Source organism: Stylophora pistillata, chromosome 1, assembly GCF_964205215.1.
Source record: "Stylophora pistillata chromosome 1, jaStyPist1.2, whole genome shotgun sequence".
Classification (NCBI taxonomy): domain Eukaryota; kingdom Metazoa; phylum Cnidaria; class Anthozoa; order Scleractinia; family Pocilloporidae; genus Stylophora; species Stylophora pistillata.
In genome coordinates, this window is record NC_142519.1 from 15,727,176 (window position 1) to 15,746,147 (window position 18,972).

Genomic DNA, 18,972 nt, shown 5'->3' on the forward strand with positions numbered 1-18,972 from the left:
AGCGTTGTTTTTGTATCTCCTAGCAACTGTATTCCAGCTTTTATAGCCAGTCATTGTAAGTTAACGGTTAATCGTTGAAATTACCTGATGAGTGTGGTCATTTTCGACCATACGAAACAGAGCTGTCGTAATAAAACGATGAACTACCTCTGTAGTCTTGAACCAGTTTGTTATAATTATATATATATATATATATATATATATATATATATATATATACTATTTGAAACCAGTTCAAGACATCAGGAGTGATTCATCGTTTTATTGCTACAGTCCTGTTTCGTATGGCCAAAGGTTGGCCGCACTCATCAGGCATCATCAACGAATGACCATTACATTTAAATGCTGGTGGTTTTGATTTGAATTTAAATGCTGGCGCGCGCGTTTCAACACGGTTGGTATTGCGTTCACCATTACGTCACGTTCACGGCATGAAAGTTTTGGAGCACCTATCTATTCCTGTAGGGGCATGAGGTTGCTAATTCACTTCGTTTGTTAAGGGTACATAGATCTTTTCTGCAGATTATGACAAATTTCTCATAAATGCACAAATTACATTTCTTTGTAATATTGCTGTAAGGGTTGCATTTTTTGATTATTTTCCACTTAATGCTGAAGGGGGTCTTGGCGTCCTTCAATTTCCGTACATGTTTTGACAGCTCAGTAGTGTTTCTTTTGTTGGTGTGTCGGAAGGATATGTTTTATGATTTCTGTAACGTTCTCTGAAGTTTGTTGCAAGTCCTACGTATGATTCTGTTGCTGTGCCGGTTGTTATGGTTGCCTGGTAGATTACTTTCGTTTCCAGGCATTTTCATTGAAGGGGGCGTTTTTCCTTTGTTCGGCAGTTACATTGGTTGCTAGATTGTGGTATTGGAGTTGGGGTGTAAACTGAGAGGAGTGTTTCATTGTGTGATGCGATAATGGATTTCATGTTTGGCATGCAAGAGTAGCTCAGTTTGAGCATGTGTCTGTCGAAGATCATGTGGAGTGGGTGATTCTTAGGGAAACATTTATCGACGATGTTGAGAAACTTCTTTCCTATGTTGGTTTTGACGCTGGAGTTCCATGGGGAGTTGTACCAGGTGGTGCTTCTTTTGCGGTTACTCTTGCGGTTTCTTGGCGGTGTTTGGGTGGGTTGTGGGTTGTGGGTTGTATGTTAATTTGTAGAGTTGAGGGTAAATTGGAAAGCATAGAATGCCGGAGTTCGGAACCGGAATACTCGGAATACCCGGAGTTCCCGGAATGACCGAAAAATAACAAATTAAAAAAAAATTAAAGGACATAAATAAATAAGAACATTGATGATTAAAAATTAATGGTAAATTCAGAGCTTAATTAAATAATTTAATACAAAAATTGTCTCTGAGGGTCCCGAAAAAAAAAAACACTCACCGGCACTGTTCATGAAGATGCACGTATTAGAATTAAAAAACTTCTTCGTCAGTCCAGTAGCCCATACAGCCTAAGCGACGAAATATTTTTACTTTCCTTCCCCCTGGTTGGGATGGTAGTCCATCACATGTTTACTTCCCGTTTTAAATTCGCCTCCACCCATTTACATTTACACACCTATAGGATGTCTAGCCAGGGCGCCGTGACCATTAGGCCTGCACGCTTTTCCAGCCGGAACCATTGCAGAAGATTAAACAAATGCAATATTTCCAATTAGTTTAAAAATCTCCGAACTATTACAAATTAATACTCTACCTTAAATAATTATTAACCACACATTGGGAGCTATCAAAGCAGCTACCATTAAGACCAGCCGTCTACAGTTAAAATTGAGAGATCGTCAGTTCCTCGACACCTTTTCGCGTCTATTGTAAATATCTTGAATATATACTTTTAAATATATATCTTGTACTGATGGATTCTTCTAAACAAGGTTTACATTCAAAGGTATAATATATTCAAGGTATTTACAATAGACGCGAAAAGGTGTCGAGTAACTAACGATCTCTCAATTTTTAACTGTAGACGGCTGGTCTTTATGGTAGCTGCTTTGAAAGCTCCCAATGTGTGGTTAATAATTATTTAAGGTAGAGTATTCATTTGTAATAGTTCAGAGCTTTTTACAATTGAACTATTAAACTAATTAGAAACATTACATTTGTTTAATCTTCTGCAATGATTCTGGCTGGAAAAGCGTGGCGGCCTAATGGTCATGGCGCCCTAGACATCCTACAGGTGTGTAAATGGGTGGAGGCGAATTTAAAACGGGTAGGAACCATGTGATGGATTAGCATCCCATCCAGGGGGAAGGGAGAGTAGAAATATTTCGTCGCTTAGGCTGTATGGGCTACTGGCCTGACGCAGACTTTTTTTTACTTCTAATACGTGCATCTCCATGAACAGCACCGGTAAGTGTTTCTTTTTTTGGGGGGGGGGGGGGGGAGGGAACCCTCAGAGAAAAATTTCGTATTAAATTATTTAGTAAAGTTGTGAAAAAACTTCTAGCCATTTTCACTGCATTACCGCAGTCCACCCAATAAATCCCACCCATCCCACCTCTGGAGAGCACATCTATCACATGCACAGTAATCTCGTGTGTGGGAAATTAACGTCTCCTACCCCTAACCCTGTAGGAGACGGGACCTCCATTTATTCGTCCCTATCCGAGAAGACTAGAATATCTAACCATTTCTTGATGTTATAGAAAGGTAGCATATTCTTCTCAATTATTTTAAGATCTTGAGTGTTGGTCCGGCCGGGGTTTGAACCCTCGACCTCCCGCACAGCAGTCCAGCTCTCTATCCATTGAGCTAACCGGAAGGCTAGTGAATATATCATCAATTTTTAATTATCAATATTCTTATTTATTTATTTATTTATTTACTTTAATTTTTTTAAAAATTTATTATTTTTCGGTCATTCCGGGAATTTCTTCATTCTATGTTTTCCAAACTACCTTGAGTTGAGCGCTCTTTGAAATTCATTCACCACGAGAAAAGATAATATATATACATATATATAAATTCTGTATACGAGGGAAACCCTGACTCTGTACACCCCAAGTAATCATACTTAAATAGAATAAATGTTTGAAAAGAAAATTTGCCCTGAGCGGGATTTGAACCCACGTCACCCTGTTACTAGTCAGGTGTGATTTTTTTATTTTTTTTTATTTTTTTATTTCTACTGAGACAGCTCAATGTGAGCCGCTTCTAAGCTATTCTATTTACAAGGAGACAAGGTTGAGATTTCTTAACTATTACAGGTTTTCTACTTATTGCAGTGTTACATTTATTGAGGGTAACTAGCGATAACAGAACAAAAGGTTTGATATTACTGCGTATATATGGTGGGACTCGTCAGGTGTGATGACCACTACACTATCAGGACAACCAAACTGGCAACACGGCAATCGAAGATCTGATTTACGTGATAGGACGTGGTCTCCCGGGAAACTTAATTTTCAAGGTGACAGGGTAGGGGAAGCCTATAACCCCATATGAAACCCAACTAAGGATCTATTAAAGATACACGACCGAAGTCAACTTAGCGGATGACAAAGGAGGATCCAATTACGGATACTGGCTAATTTCAATTAAACAAATTTTCTTTTCAAACATTTATACTATGTATACATATATATATATATATATATATATATATATATATATAACAATTGATTACATATATTCACAACTGATTACATATATATATATATATATATATATATATATGTAATCAATTGTGCTTAATGCCATCTTGCTCATTGCCAATTTTGTCTTTTAATACACTTCGCTATAGCAAACATTTACATTCTCGTCCACATACTGGAATAACACAATTGCTTATGACGAGGCTGCTGGAACAACTCTCGTTGATGCTGAAACAAAGCTCAGCAGCTTTTGGTCGACACCGTTCAATCGACTCTGTTTGGGCATGAAAGATCTTAGAAAAGCTGACGAAGGGACAAACTGGATTGCATTAAACTATAAAGGTTCTTCCCTAAGAGATATTATTGGAAACGGAACTTTCCAGGCGACAAACGTTAACTCAACACAGTGGCTAAAGCTGCTGAATAATTCAAAAATCATGGTAATAAGTTAACAGATCAGTAATTGTTATGATTATGCATAAACTTCCCGAGTTGTATGAAAACTCCTAATGGAAAAGGAGAAGCGTTCTTATTGAGCTGCATGCCATCTTATCGTGAATTCACTCAAACTTGATTTAGTTGAATTGAACGTACTAACAAAAATTCAAGACAATAACAACAGCCGCCGCAAGATGAAAACGAAAACAAACAAACAAACAAACTTGCGAATCTTGTATGGTTCGTGTATCTTACGAGAATTCTTTTTTTTTCCTTCTTTCTAGACGAAGGATAAGTTAATATAGGATGCATTTTTTTTCAGTAACACATGTCTGACTTTGAGCTGTTTTTGCTCGTTAGGACGGATGCCAATGGCAAGGTTTTAACAGCATCAACGAAAAATACCACTTTCAAAACGGTCCTAGGGCTCGCATTGGGATCATTGGTGCTCCAAAGCACTGTAATCAAACTGCAGAGTCCAGAATCGGGTTCGGTACCAAAGGAAATTTTTTTGGTATGGACGACTCCAATACTTGTGGAAACGAATTTAAGGAAGAAAATTCCATAAAGGCATTTGGTTACATTTTTGTTCAGTAAATTTAAAATTTAAAAAAATTATTTTGCATCACTGCAAATATCATATAGTAGCTTAGACATGCAAGATATCCTTGATTTCATTTAGTCATTCGGCAAGTGACAAAAAAAAAAAAAAAAAAAAAAAATGAAGACTAGAATGAAGGACGAGAAAGAAAAAGGATGTTCCAGAAATATAGACATCTCTCTTTGAGGCTAAAAATTGATATCCGTCCCTTGTTTTTCTAATGACTTTTTTCCACATTTTATTGCATTAGACGGAGATCACTCACTCTGGCTATTATACACACTTTTACATGTTTTATGTGCGCGGGAATGTTAGCCAGCGAGAGAACAATAAGAAAGGAATTTTTCCCCTTACAAGATCTGATCACTGACAGGGGTTGGTTTCAATCAAGTTATGTTAGCGGTGTTGTTGATTGACGTTTCGGCATCCTGAGCGGAACTCATTATTAGAGTAAAATGTTGAGTTCATACTTATTTCTTATAATTTGCTTCCATTCCCGCGGTCCATCTGTCTGACCATCATCCATACCGATTCACTCACATGTCATTATTTGATATACTATCCAAAACTTTTTACCTCTATTTCAATGATTTTCAAGTATATTACTATTTCAGGGCTGATAATCCGTGTTAAAAGGCCCTATCATATCGCAATTCCTTCAGGGTGTATATTTCAGTATGTGAGTTGTAATCTCTACGCAATAACAAAAACCACACGAGGTTCTAAGTAGAGAATGAAAGAATTCACTACTTTTGATGAAAAAAGAAAAAGTATAAAGCTTTTATTCTTGTATATTCAGGCAAAAAAACCCCGATGTTAACAACTGTATTTACATAACGCTGATGGAGTGTCGAAGGTAACCAATGATTGCTTTGTTTTGCTTTACTTCGCTCTGTGATTGGTTCCAAAAACTCGCGCCACTCAACCAATCAGATCCAAATCTAAACCCAATCACGACTTGGACGGTAGCGTTTTCCCTCACTTTAGACAGTTTGATTAATTTTGTTATTGAGTTCCCATTGAATCTTAAGACCTTACAAGTATTCTTTCCTTGTTGCCAGATTACTTTGGTTTTGGCTTTACGACACTCAATCGAAAGGCGTTCTCTATAAAAAGAAATTATTACTAATTATGTTTAAGTTGATGTCTTTAGTTTGTTTGCTTGAGTTGCTTAAGCAAAAGCATTGTATATTTTAGACCTAATAATTATGCACATAAAGCAAAAATCCCGCCTGTGTAGTGAGCTACTTTTTTCAGTCTGTTGATTCTTTAATCAAGTCAAAATCGAGATGTCTATTCCAAAGTAGTTAAACAACTAAACGTTAATCAACTTAACGGCCTGCTCCCAGTTGGCTTGTTAGCTCAATTGGTAGAGCGCTGCACTAGTATCGCAGAGGTCAGTGGTTCGAATCCCGTACAGGCCTGATTTTTTTCAGGTCTGATTTTCGCTATTGCTGAAATAGCGCTCTCTACTGCGAGGATCGTGCATCATATGTATCTGATACCGCAGTTCAAACCTCATATATTTCATTGTCAAACAACAACAAACATGTGAAACATATGTATGAACTGCGGTTATGAAACTATATATGCACGATCCTTCGCAGTAAAGCACTATTTGAGCAATAGTGAAAATCAGACCTGAAAAAAATTTCATGCCCAGAATTTACCTCTTTTTTTTGAAATTCACTGATCAAATGGAAAGTTGGGGTGACGATGGCATATGGAAACCTAGGGTACTAGCCACTTGTGGGCCGAATTCTCAAAATTCATCCCGTTTTTCTAGAATTCATTGAAAGAAAAAATGGAAAATCGGGTTAACGATTGGCTATGGCAACTTGGGATCTATTTAATTCGGAGGATAAACTCTTAGACTTCACCCCTTTTTTTGTCAAATTCACTGAAAAAAAAAAACATGGAAATTCGGGGTAAAGATAGCATATGGGAACCTCGGGTATTATTCACTTGTAGCATGAAGGCTCAGAATTCACCCCGTTTTTCTCGACTCCTTGGGTTTCACCCACGTGACTAATACCTTAGCAACGGTTACTATCCGCCATCTTGGTGTCCCTCGAGCGTAAACAAACCGTATCTAACGAAGAGTTCATGTGAGAAAGAAGGGATGGTTTTATGCATTATTGTTGGCTGTTCGAGCAAAAGTGGAAAGCATAAAGACTAAGGATTTTTTCGTATAATAATTTAATAATTTTATTATTTCTATAGCGCAAAATTCATTATATATATGATCTAATGCGCTGTACCTAAGATCATCACAAATCAAGGGGAAGAACAGGAGGAACTAGAAGTTGTTGTATTGTTCGAGGCTTGCGGCTGTTGTAGATCCTCGATTTTTTGGTCGAGCTTTTCTTTGAGCTTCTTAGCCGATGAGAAATCGATGTCTTTAGCCCTCGCATACGACACTTCATTGACCTCTGTCGGCAAAATCCATGAGCATTTTACCTGAGTGCAAGTAAGCTTGGGGTGTCACGAAAACTCACACCCCGAAAACTCAGACTCCTCGAAAATTCAAGAGATAAACTCGACTCATGATCACTCCTGGTAATCCCTCGTGTATTTTGACCTTTTGGGTCTTCATCCAACTGAAGCAGCAAAAGCAAGGCCGCAAGTTGCACGTTTCGCAAAATCGTCCGATGGTTGAGTACTAAAACATTTTAGAGGGACACAAGACTTCATTTAGCTTAGATTTCCTCCATTTTTCCCGTTAATTTTGAACTTTTCATTCACAGTTAACGGGATCAAATGCGCTCGCTCCAACACCAAAGTATTAAAATGTGGCGTGATTTTGACGAGCCGAAAGGGACGTTTGTTTACCTTTTTGTACTTCGTCGCACAGATCCTTGTTGTCGCTCTGTTAAAATTCATAAATATTTCGCGATAATAATGGATAGAAACAGAGACTCGGCCCACCAGTCCCAAAACGAAGACAATTTTGCGACCCTTGGGCTAGAGTTCTTAAATGAGGCAGAAAGAGAAAAACAACGCGAAAGAAGACTCGGCATCAGCGCCGTCACGATTCGCCTCACTGAAGAATCACTCTTGATATTGTTGTTCGTCTTTCGCGTCGGATTTGTTGCATTATTCCACCGTTTATATTATAAAAAAATTGGTTCATGCTTTATGCTATGCACTATCGAATTATGGAGCACTTCGGAAGCTTGGAGAACACTTCGAGGGACCTGAGTTTTAGGTGTCTGAGTTTTCGTGACACCCAGCGACCTTGCCATGAATTCTAGTAGTTGCCTCTAACATAAATAAAACACTTGCGATATGTGAGCATGACTCAGCCAGTCCAGCTTTGCATCCCAAGCAATGGGCTGACAAAATAGTCCCATCATTTTCGGAAATGACCCAAATGTTCACTAAAGGATCATTCATATGATGTGAATGCAAAACTCGTGCTCTCACGGCATATTTTCCGGCGATTACTTTGCCTACAACTGAGGTTACAAATCCCGACACCATTTGATTAAACGCCTCTAGACTCTTGAACGCCTTGAACTGCTTCTTGGTGTAGAAGCTGGTCTCAAGAACGAGGTAACTCAGCAAGTCCGACGCTTCCACAGGAGGCAAGCATTTTGGACTGAACTTCTCGGCTGGTATGCTTGCAGGGTCAACCCCAATGACCGAGATCTTTTGCAAACATCTTTCCTTCCAACTCTAAGCTTTCGGCATACTCAGAGAGCACTGGGATACCTTAAGATGAATGTCAGATACTTTTATCGCTTTTTTCTTCCTGGATATTCATGTAGTTGGCGAAATAATACGGCGATAAGGGAGAGGGCTTCACTATAGAAATCGACTAATTATTCATAAATTTCACACCCGAGGGACACCAACATGGCGGACACTAACTTCAGCAAAGCTTGTGACGTCACCTGAAACCCAACCATTAGCTGATCAAATGGGAAATCGGGGTAAAGATGGCATATGGGAACTTATGGAAAATCGGGTTAGGGATTGGCTATGGCAACTTGGGATCTATTAATTCGGAGAATGAACTCTTAGATTTTATCCCGTTTTTTGTGAAATTCATTGAAAAAAAAAGATGGAAATTCGGGCATATGGGAACCTCGGGTATTATTCACTTGTAACATGAAGGCTCAGAATTTACCCCATTTTTCTCGAATTCGCTGATCAAATGGGAAATCGGGGTAAAGATCATAATATGGGAACTTAGCGTGTTAGCCACCTGCGGATGAATTCGCAGAATTAATCCCGTTTCTCCAAAATTCATTGAAAAAAAATAGAAAATCGGGGTGAAGACAGGATATAGCAACTTGGGATCTATTTCATTTGGAGAATGGATTCTTAGATTTTACCCCGTTTTTCTAGAATTTGTTGAAAAATGGAAAATTGGGGTAAAAATTTAATACGGGAACTTTGGGTATTATCCACTTATAGCATGAATGCTCAGAATTTACCTCGTTTTTCTAAAATTCATTGATCAAATGGAAAATCGGGGTGAAGATGGCATATGGGAACTTAGCCTTCTTGTGGGCCGAATTCTCAAAATTCATGCCGTTTTTCTAGAATTATTGAAAAAAAAAATGTAAAATCGGGTTAAGGATTGGCTATGGCAACTTGGGATCTATTAATTCGGAGAATGAACTCTTAGTTTTTACCCCGCTTTTTGTCAAATTCACTGAAAAAAAATGGAAATTCGGGCATATGGGAACCTCGGGTATTATTCACTTGTAACATGAAGGCTCAGAATTTACCCCATTTTTCTCGAATTCCCTTATCAAATGGGAAATCGGGGTAAAGATCATCATATGGGAGCTTAGCGTGTTACCTACTTGCAGATGAATTGGTAGAATTAATCCCTTTTCTCCAGAATTCATTGAAAAAAAAAATGGAAAATCGGGTTGAAGCCTGGATAAGCAACTTGGGATCTGATTTCATTTGGAGGATGAATTCTTAGATTTTAATTCGTTTTTCTATAATTTGTTGGAAAAAATGGAAAATCGGGGTAAAGATATCATATGGGAACTTCGGGTATTATTCACTTGTAGCATGAATGCTCAGAATTTACCTCGTTTTTCTAAAAAAACCACTGATTAAATGGAAAATCGGGGTGAAGATGGGATATGAGAACAAAAGGTATTAGCTACTTGTGGGCCAAATTCTCAAAATTCATCCCGTTTTTCTAGAGTACATTGAAAAAAAAAATGGAAAATCGGGTTAAAGATTGGATTTGGCTCTGTAAGATCTATCCCACTCGAAGGACGAATTCTCAGAATTTATTCCGCTTTTCTAGAATTCACTAAGAACACAAACATTTTTTTAAATGTGGAATTTTTTCTATCTTCCATTTAACTAAGACTAGCGAGCCGCACAAAGAAACACTTTTTGTCGTTGTAAGCTTCTCATTTATTTCGGACGCGTTTCGACCCCAGTTAAGACTTCTTTAGGGAATGATTACAATTAAAGGGGAACAGTACATTACATAGTGCGTTGTGTCTAAGTTTTTAATTTCTATAGAAGTTAATTAATCAATAATAACTGAAAGCGGGCCGGCGTTATAAAAAACTCCTAATTACAATTAAGCTATTTGCGTATTGCTTTATTTTAAGGGGCTAACGATTAGCGCTAATCGTAGAATTCACCGCTGAAAAAAAATGGAAAATCGTGGTAGAGATGGCATATTGGAACTTAGAGTCTTATCCACTTGTAGCGTGAATCCTCAGAATTTACTCCGTTTTTCCAGAATTTATTGAAAAAAGAAATGGAAAATCGGGTAGATTGAATATGGCGAGTCAGTGGGAGCCCCGTTTTTCTACTCATTGAAAAAAAATGGAAAATCGGGGTAAAGTAGATTAGATGTGGCAAGTCAATGGAATATATTCGACTTGGAGGATGAGTTACTAGAATTTTCCCTGTTTTCTATAATTCCTTGAAAAAAATTCCAAAATCAGAGCAAGATGGCATAAGGGAACTACGGGTATGTACTACGCTTGTAGCATGAATTCTCAGAGTTTACCCCGTTTTTCTAGAATTAATTCATTAAAAAAGGAAAATCAGGAAAGATTTGACATGACAACGTAGGTTATATTCCACTTGCGGTATTAATTCTAAGAATTTACCCCTGTTCTCTAGAGTTCACTTAAAAAAAAACTGGAACATCGAAGCAAAGATGGCATTTGGGAACTTCGGGTATTATCCCCTTGTAGCATGAATTGTCAGAGTTTGTCCTGTTTTTCTGGAATTGATTCATTAAAAAAAAAGAAATTCGAAAATTGGGGTAAAGATTGGCTATGACAACTTAGGATATACTCCGCTTACGGTATAAATTCTCATAACTTACCGTCCCCTTTTTTTCTGGAGTTCATTGAAATAAAGATAGAAGAGTGGGTTCAAGATTGAATATGGAAACTTAGAATGTATTCTACTTATGGGGTGAGTTTTCAGAATGAACGCCGTTTTTTCGGAATTTATCAGAAAAAACGGAACATCAGGGATGTACCGAGTTATAATTCAATCACTGTGCGTTAGAATATATTCTTTTTATGACATGAATTGTTGTTTTTTTAGAATTCTCTGAAAATAACGAAAAGTCGGGTAAAGATTACACACAATAAGTTGGAATATGTTTCATTTGCAGGATGAATTGTCCGATTTTACCCCATTTTTGGCATATCCCACATGTGGGAGTAATTGTCAGATTTTACGTTATTTGTCTCTAATAAACGAAAAAAAAAATGGAAAATTAGGGTAAAGATTTGATATGGCAACTAAGGTTATATTCCACTTGCGTGATGAATTGTCAGAACTTATCACGGCTTTCTCGGGACTCGTTGAACAAATGGAAAATTGGGGTAACGATTGGACACGGCAAGTCATGATGTTAACCGATCGAATTGTCACGATTCCCGTTTTTCTACAGTTAATTGAACAAATCGGGATAAAGATTGGATATGGAAAAGTTATAATATTATCCACTTGTAGGATGAATTGTTGTAATTAACCCCGTGTTTCTAGAGTTGATCGAGAAAGTGGAAAATTAGGGTGAAGATTGGATTTAGCATGTTAGGATATGTATACTAATTGCTGGATAAATTGTCAGAATTTATTGCCTTTTTTCGAGAATTTCCACATTCAGTGAAAAATGGAAAAAGGGGTTAACAATGGATATGTCAAGTTTGGATGTATTGCACATGTAGAGTACGAGCTGTGAAATTGTTTTGATTTTCGAATGCACTCAAAACATGGAAATAAGGATAAACAGATATACTGCAGTTGTAAGTTGGATCGCTGGAAGTGCACCCTTAATTCGCGTAAGAAAATTTTGGGTCGGGGGGTAGTTGTCGGAAGGCTATCCCCGGGTGAAGTTAATAATTTTAGTCGGTACTTTGTAGGATCCCCTGCAGAAAGCCTTAGGATTATTCGACAAATATCACTTAGTTTGGGGAGATTATTTTGCTGGAAAAGAGAATGTAGCCTTCCCCATAAAATATGTATCAGTATGCAAGTTTTGGTGTTGTTTCACCACTGTGATGTTCTGATTGTTGAAAAGGGTCTGCATATTATTCACACCCCTGGAATTTAAGTCAATTTAGCGTTAAAAATGTCTTCAGCCAATGAGAAATTTTCCCAGAAGTCGCTGTATACACAGATGCATGTGCATATATTGACGGCAACCTATTGATTTGTCTTTGCTTGACAAGCAAAGTGAACGTCTTCGTAGAGGCTCACGGGTACTATTCACCGCCAGATAAAACATTGTAACAGAATAATTGAAGGGTTCATTGCAAAAGAAGCCCTTGGTGACTTAGGATGAACTACTGTCGTCCCATTCCAACGTGCTGCCTGTTTACTTGTGGGACGGAAGGAGAACTTAACATGACATCAAGAGTCACTTAGTCGGCCTTCACAAAAGAAAAATCTATGTAAGCAAAGGACAAGTTTTAAGTTTCTCTTCCAAATATTTAATGTCTTCCGATGACATTGACGTACTAATGTGGCTGTTCTATTATAAACAAGATCATCAAGCTCACTAAAAAATAAAAAAAGAAACAATATACATTAAATTTATATCCCTGATAGAGTAGTTTTCCAAGAGATTATGATTTCACATATTTGAAAAAAAGAGGAATTACTGTGTGACATAGATATATAGGTTGAAAATTTTAAAAGGGATAACTTAAGTATAGGTATGTGTCGGAAAAAATTAATGATCTTCTCCCTTTCTTTGTTTCTCTCTTTTCGTTTGCTCCTCCCTTTTTCTTTGTTCTTCTCTTCCTCTTTCCAGCTGCTCTTCCATAACTATTTCTTGCTCCAGCCAGTCCATGTTAATCACATGCTCTTCAAAACATAAGATATGTATCACTTAGTAACATCAACATACGACATTTTACAAAGCTGTTTAGCCCTGAGCCTCTGTGGTCTAATACTTCCTTCAAAATCCGTAGACATGGCCGTCCAGTGATGGCCTTTATCACCACCAATGTTCATACTAGAGATACAATAACGTTCACCCTAGAATGTGCACATGAACCATTAGGGAGAGTACCTCTTTCCGTGCCAATATTCTTTGATATGCCTGACACCTAAGTCGCTGATTATTAATTTTTAAGTAATGTTATAAGTGAGAAAACAGTAGTTTGACTGCTTCTCAGGGATGAAATACACCAGTACTTCACTATGCCAGACACCCTCATCTGAAGTTGTGTGTAATTCATAACAGCCTTGTTCACTGGTTTTATTTCATGATAGGCGATAAACCTCAAAGCAACTTCAAGAACTCCCTTAGAACATTCAATTTAAAAGGGACGATTTCCTGTTGAGTTGTTAGGTTAGCCAAAATTCTGTTCTATTCTGAAAGTATGAGAAACCCTCTCAGGATGGCAGAGAAGAAATTAGTTTTTCTCACCACGTGGTCCTCCATCTTGAGCCATGGTAAAAATTGATCAACAATCCTATTTTTAAAGAGAACGAGAGAATATGGGTGGTTACCAGTTTGCTCGGCTACCAGGTATTCAGAGAAAAACATAAGAGGATATGCAGAGGCTAAAGCCACTGTGTATCAAAGCATTCACTTCAATATTATAAAAGTAATGCAAATTTTTCGTTTTTAGGGCAGATTTATATGATACGACTTAATCGCATGCGACAAGCTCGAGGTTACTTCCCACTTTTGCGGGTGTCCTTCGGGAAAAAAATTGTTTGCACACTACAGTAGTTTCACTAAAATCTTAGCAAACTATGTATCAGAAGAAAGCTTCATAAATGTTTACGATAAAAATATGTCTCAAGCAACTTTTCTTTCAAGGACGTATCAAGATCCAATATGGCGTGAAATGACCGAAGGGTCTTCTATTTAATTTATTGGATATGGGATGCTGCGGCACGAGCTAATTCGCTGCACAGTCTTATTCACACTTATTACACAACACGTGTGCAAAGCATGTCAATTAAAAATAACAAATATGGAGAGTGCAGACTACTTTCAATAATTTATAGTGCAAGCAATTTGTTCCTTACCATCATTATTTTGTGTTTACTTTCCATTTACAGACTCAATTGGCTGTCAAAAAAAAAAATCAAAAAATTTTACCTTTAGTTACTTCTTAAAGTAAGAAACCACAAGACTAAACAACAAGTGTAGAAACTTAGACATACTTAGGCTAAAACTCTGATTCAAAAATAAAAAACTACCCCCCTGCAAAAAAAAATTATACCAGTCTTTGATACCATCCTGTTAATCTCCAATTTTTTTTCACTTTTCTTTGCTTTTAATTTTGTAAACACATATCATGCTTCTTCTCAATGGCAAGAGCCTGAGTTTCCAAGAAAACCCAAATAACCAGAAAGAGTATTGGCAAGAAAGATAACCAAATGAGCAGTGGTATAAAACTAGAGCTTGGAGCAATTAACCGACCTGAATGACTGCTACACCCCATTCTTTTTTCCCAGGTCTATGTAAACTAGATTTTGAGCAAAGAATGCAATACCTTGCCAAACATCTGCTAGGATGACTCTATTAATAGTGTGCATGATCATCATCTCTTCCTGAGATAGCACTCTTCACTTCAATGTTTTTATTACTACACATAAGGAGGCTTTGGTAAGATTGTGGAAAGGAGGGACAACATTTGAGCAGCTAGGAGAGACCAAAATGACAGTGTGGCAGCCATTTAATCCCACTTGGATGGCAAAGTCTGAGGAACCTTCCCCTTGAAATTTAAAAGTTTGGATGTCCAAAAGGGTCCATTTTTGGTTGCTATTTCCAAAGTTGGCTAAAAATTATAGCTACTATGAGGGAGAGTATGTGGAGACACGGTGGCCTCATGGTTAGTGCGCTCGACTCTGGATTGAGTGGTCCAGGTTTGAACCCCGGCCGGGACATTGTGTTGTGTTCTTAGGCACGACACTTTACTCTCACAGTGCCTCTCTTCACCCAGGTGTATAAATGGGTACCAGCTTTGCCTTGCTCAAAAAATGAAACTGTGCTGAGGACAACATTAGATTTTGGGATATGGTGCTGTGATTTCTAACACAGAATCTTTAATGCAATTACTGATAGCGAAGGAGTTAATTACTGTATTTATCCATGTATAAGTTGACCCCCATTTTCAAGGTTGAAAATCAGATTTTTCATTATTTCTAGTAAAGAAAAACTCAGACCGACAGAAATTTCCCATATGGTTGATCTCTTATTTCTGAGAATGTATTGAAAACACGGTGAATTAAAAAAAAAAACTGCAGAGCAAAATGTAACCATGTGCTGTGAAGTTTAGTAGCACTTGTTTACATCCCCACGATTCATGATTTAAGCATATACAACCACTTCGATTTACTGGAGAAGTAATTCACCATCTTTTGTAAATCGTTTTGAAAATGAAATCCACATGCATTTAAATAACCTTTTGAAAGGAGATTTAGTAGACTAAAGGAACACCGAAGAGCTTCGAAGGATTGCTTGATGAAAACACGGCCATCTTGGAAACTACACAATATTTAACATAGATGGTCCACGAACGTAACAAACAAGACCGCACAAGAAAACAGCATTTGCCAGGTCACTAAGTTACTGTAATGATTCGCTGAAAATGAGAATTCAGCACCGAAGCTGTAAGGAAAATTGTCTGCTCTACAGATCACAAGATACAATAGAAATCAGCCCCACTAGGTTTCTGTTTAAGCCACATAAAATTTATTATTTCAAACTTTTTCATCGATGAAGAACGCACTGAAAACTGACAAAACTTGAACACAATTAGAACTTGTTTTGTGAACCTGGTTTTCCTAATGGACTTCAGGCAATTGTTATGCTAATTACTTGGTTTGCTTGGGTTAGGTCTTTATCATTCTATGATCTGTGTAAAAGACGAGTGTGATTTTTTGGGCTAATTTTTCCGTCATAAAGAGTCGACTTATACAGATAAATATGGTGATACTTCAACGATAAATGTAGAGCATGGTAATCAATGAAATGATCAGTGTCTAATCATGAACTAGCTCTTTGTCAGTGACAAGTTTGCAAAACTAATATTGGAGAAGGGTACATTACTTCAAACAACAGTTAATGTGAAACCATCATACTGAAAAATATGGCGACTGCTACACTCAACCAGACCTCTTTGTGCAAGAAAATCCTGGAACCACTCATAAAAACAAGCAGTAACGGTCTGAAAAATTTAAACCTTGCATACGTTGTTGTTTTGAGAAATATTGCTTTCTACATGTGCCTTAGCCTAAGAGTAATGGTAAAATGTACAGGTGCCATATTTGTCTGTCAGTGGATTGAATCTATTGGGTGAACACCAGAAAAATAATAATATTGATACAATTAAAATGAGGGTTTAGTATAGGTATGCTGTGGTTCAGTTTCATCCTTAGTTTAATTCTTTTACTTTTAATAGCTGAGGCCAAATTGATGGTGACACATCATCTCATCATAACATACACTCTAGGAGCTACATTTTATCTTTCTTTACACAAAATGCATTTTCATTCATATCATTAACAAAACCAAAGGAAAATTATGCTTATACCAAGGACAAAAATTAATCACAACATTTACCTTTTTTAACTAGTGCATAATTTTCCAAGAAAATGTTTACAATGGAGCTTACCACCTCATTGGCACTTTTGTTTACTTTGCTTTGCTGCTGGTTGTCATCCATGCCTGCATGTATGAAAGACATATTTACTCCGCTGGTTTTGATATTCAAATATTTGATAAAACACCTGTTTAATATTGCTGGGCTGTTTGAATTTCTTTTCAAGTTTACTCGTGTTTTTCTGTGCACCCAGCATGAATAATGACCCCTGTGTGAGTTTCTGAGCAAAATTTAACTTCTTCGCTTTACGGAGGATAGAGCAAATTTACCGTTTGAATGCTTTTAAGCGATGCACTGGGTGTGCTCATTGTGAAAAGTTAAAAAAAAGAAAATTACTCCTAGAAACTGTAATGCATTCATAACTTGCCAACCATCGAATTATAGCAGCAGAGTTGAATAATTGTGTAACATGTATAACCAGCTGAATTAAACAAGAGAAATTTGTTTGCGGTGACGAAACAAACTTAAGGAGAGCGAAGTAAGAGGGGAAAATGTTCACTTGATATTGACAATGACATTATTTCAGGCCATGTAAAGACTTTTAAACCAATTGTGCTGTGCGCAGTTTGATCACCTAAGGGTCATCTCTTGAATTTACATAAGACATCGAGGGTCGTGTTTCAAAACAGAGACAGACAGACTCGACACCTATCAAAATGGAATAATGGTGGATTCGATGGGATGAAAAGCAGTCTGAGCCTAATTATAAACGGAGTACAAATAAACATGTACTCGTATATGCAAAAACTGACCATGTTTATGGCCTACGTGCTAGAAACTAAAACGGTCGATGTTTATGACCATGTTTATGGCCTACGTGCTAGAAACTAAATCGGCAGATTTACGAGGTACTGGGCACAGCTCTACAAATAGGGCGTTTGTATGCAACATTTTAAGCTTTCGCAAAAGAGATCCGTTAATTATATTTGGAAAATTAGCGTGAAATGATCGTTCTACAAATGTTGAATAAATGGATATTCCATGGCTTCAGCTAAATTCATTTCCTGTAAGAAACTTTAGAAATCTAAATTTCATTTCCGATTGATTGTTAATTACGCCCAATCATATATGGGCTTTCAGAGTATACAAGATATGGTTAACAAACACGAAATACTAAATTTTCGCAAATAAATGTAAAAGCTCTATGGGTAGGCCTGAGGGTATCCATACATATTTTACCGGCTGTTTCGTTCATCTAAGAAGCAAAATGGAGCATTAAGTCATTATGTGAGGTGGACAAGATATCACTTCTATCAAACTGACGTTTTCTATCTTTTTTCAGTACCCACAATATCGGAGTACCAATCATACCAGACGCAGGTGAAAACAAGGAGGAAAATGAAAAGAATATGCATGAATTGTTTCAGCAATCATCTACAATCCCTGATGAAACACTTTAGATGAAACTGGTCTTCCTTTTTGTCAAGGCTGTGCGCTTGATATTGATTGCCTCTTGAAATGTTATGAGCGACCTTTCCGAGTACTTTCTTTCTTTCTTTCGTTCGTTTTTCCTCTCAAGCCCCATTCATTTTCGATTCGTAAATTATTAAATTTGCGGAATTCTAATGTCACTAATGAAGAATCACCGCAAGATTTAATTTCTCTCCCCCTTAAAACAAAAGAGTGGTGATGAGTTTTCCTTCACTTGACATGTTAGTTGTGGTAGTTACATTTATGATTCTTACAGAAGGTGCCTAAGCCCGATCTGGCCCAGAAATGTATGATTAGCAGGAATTAAAATGTTTTAAATCGTTGCAATTACCCCGTAAGACGAATGATTTGAATCCCAGGTCAACAGTCAATCTTCGAACATCTATCTTACATATACAAGTTACGGCGAAAAAGACAGTACCAGCAAAATTGACATTACTACGTAGTGTTACATTATTGTCAGGTAATCAAGTCAAAATATGGCAATGGTATTTTTTTCTGATAAGTAAATGAGTGTTAAAGCTAAAAGCAATGCTTTCATCAATCCCTTCCGATTCCCAACAATTGTAGTCGTTTTCTTATTTACATTTGTTCTCTTGTGGCGGAAGTCTGCCAAGTCACGTTGACTTTGTGCATCTGCCTATATATTACCCAGAGGTCTCTCTGCCCAAACAAAACAATAAACGGCCGGCTAATCGAGAGAGGGACTGGGAGAGACGGTGAGAAGTCTCCGCTGTTCTTCCTCTATGATCTCTCCCCGTGCGGTCCATCCCGTTTCGCACTCACACCAAGGCGTGTCTGCCAGTATCCTGCGG

General features: G+C 37.4%; 1 protein-coding gene and 2 long non-coding RNA genes across 5 annotated transcripts in view; 1 reads left to right on the forward strand and 2 right to left on the reverse strand.

Annotated features, from left to right (window-relative positions):
- Window positions 1–5,869, forward strand: part of LOC148741402 (putative skeletal organic matrix protein 5) — a 17,112-nt gene extending 11,243 nt beyond the window's left edge. For 2 of the 3 annotated variants that reach the window (XM_088740300.1, XM_088740302.1), the window contains 2 exons: window positions 3,754–4,044; window positions 4,403–5,869. In XM_088740300.1, the coding sequence (XP_088596426.1) occupies window positions 3,754–4,044; window positions 4,403–4,639 (528 nt within the window). In that variant the 3' untranslated portion in view covers window positions 4,640–5,869. The remainder of the gene's footprint in view (window positions 1–3,753; window positions 4,045–4,402) is intronic. The other variant, XM_088740303.1, reaches the window with a different exon arrangement.
- The window catches only part of LOC148741401 (uncharacterized), a 34,885-nt gene extending 18,082 nt beyond the window's left edge, over window positions 1–16,803 (reverse strand). Inside the window, exon 1 of the long non-coding RNA XR_015993747.1 lies at window positions 16,739–16,803. This is a non-coding gene — a long non-coding RNA (uncharacterized LOC148741401). The remainder of the gene's footprint in view (window positions 1–16,738) is intronic.
- LOC148741403 (uncharacterized) lies at window positions 12,567–16,708 on the reverse strand. The gene is made up of 3 exons (XR_015993746.1): window positions 14,145–16,708; window positions 13,534–13,579; window positions 12,567–12,965 (listed from the first exon to the last, which is right to left on the reverse strand). It is a non-coding gene; the product is annotated as an uncharacterized LOC148741403 (long non-coding RNA).
- Window positions 16,804–18,972: the final 2,169 nt, after the last annotated feature.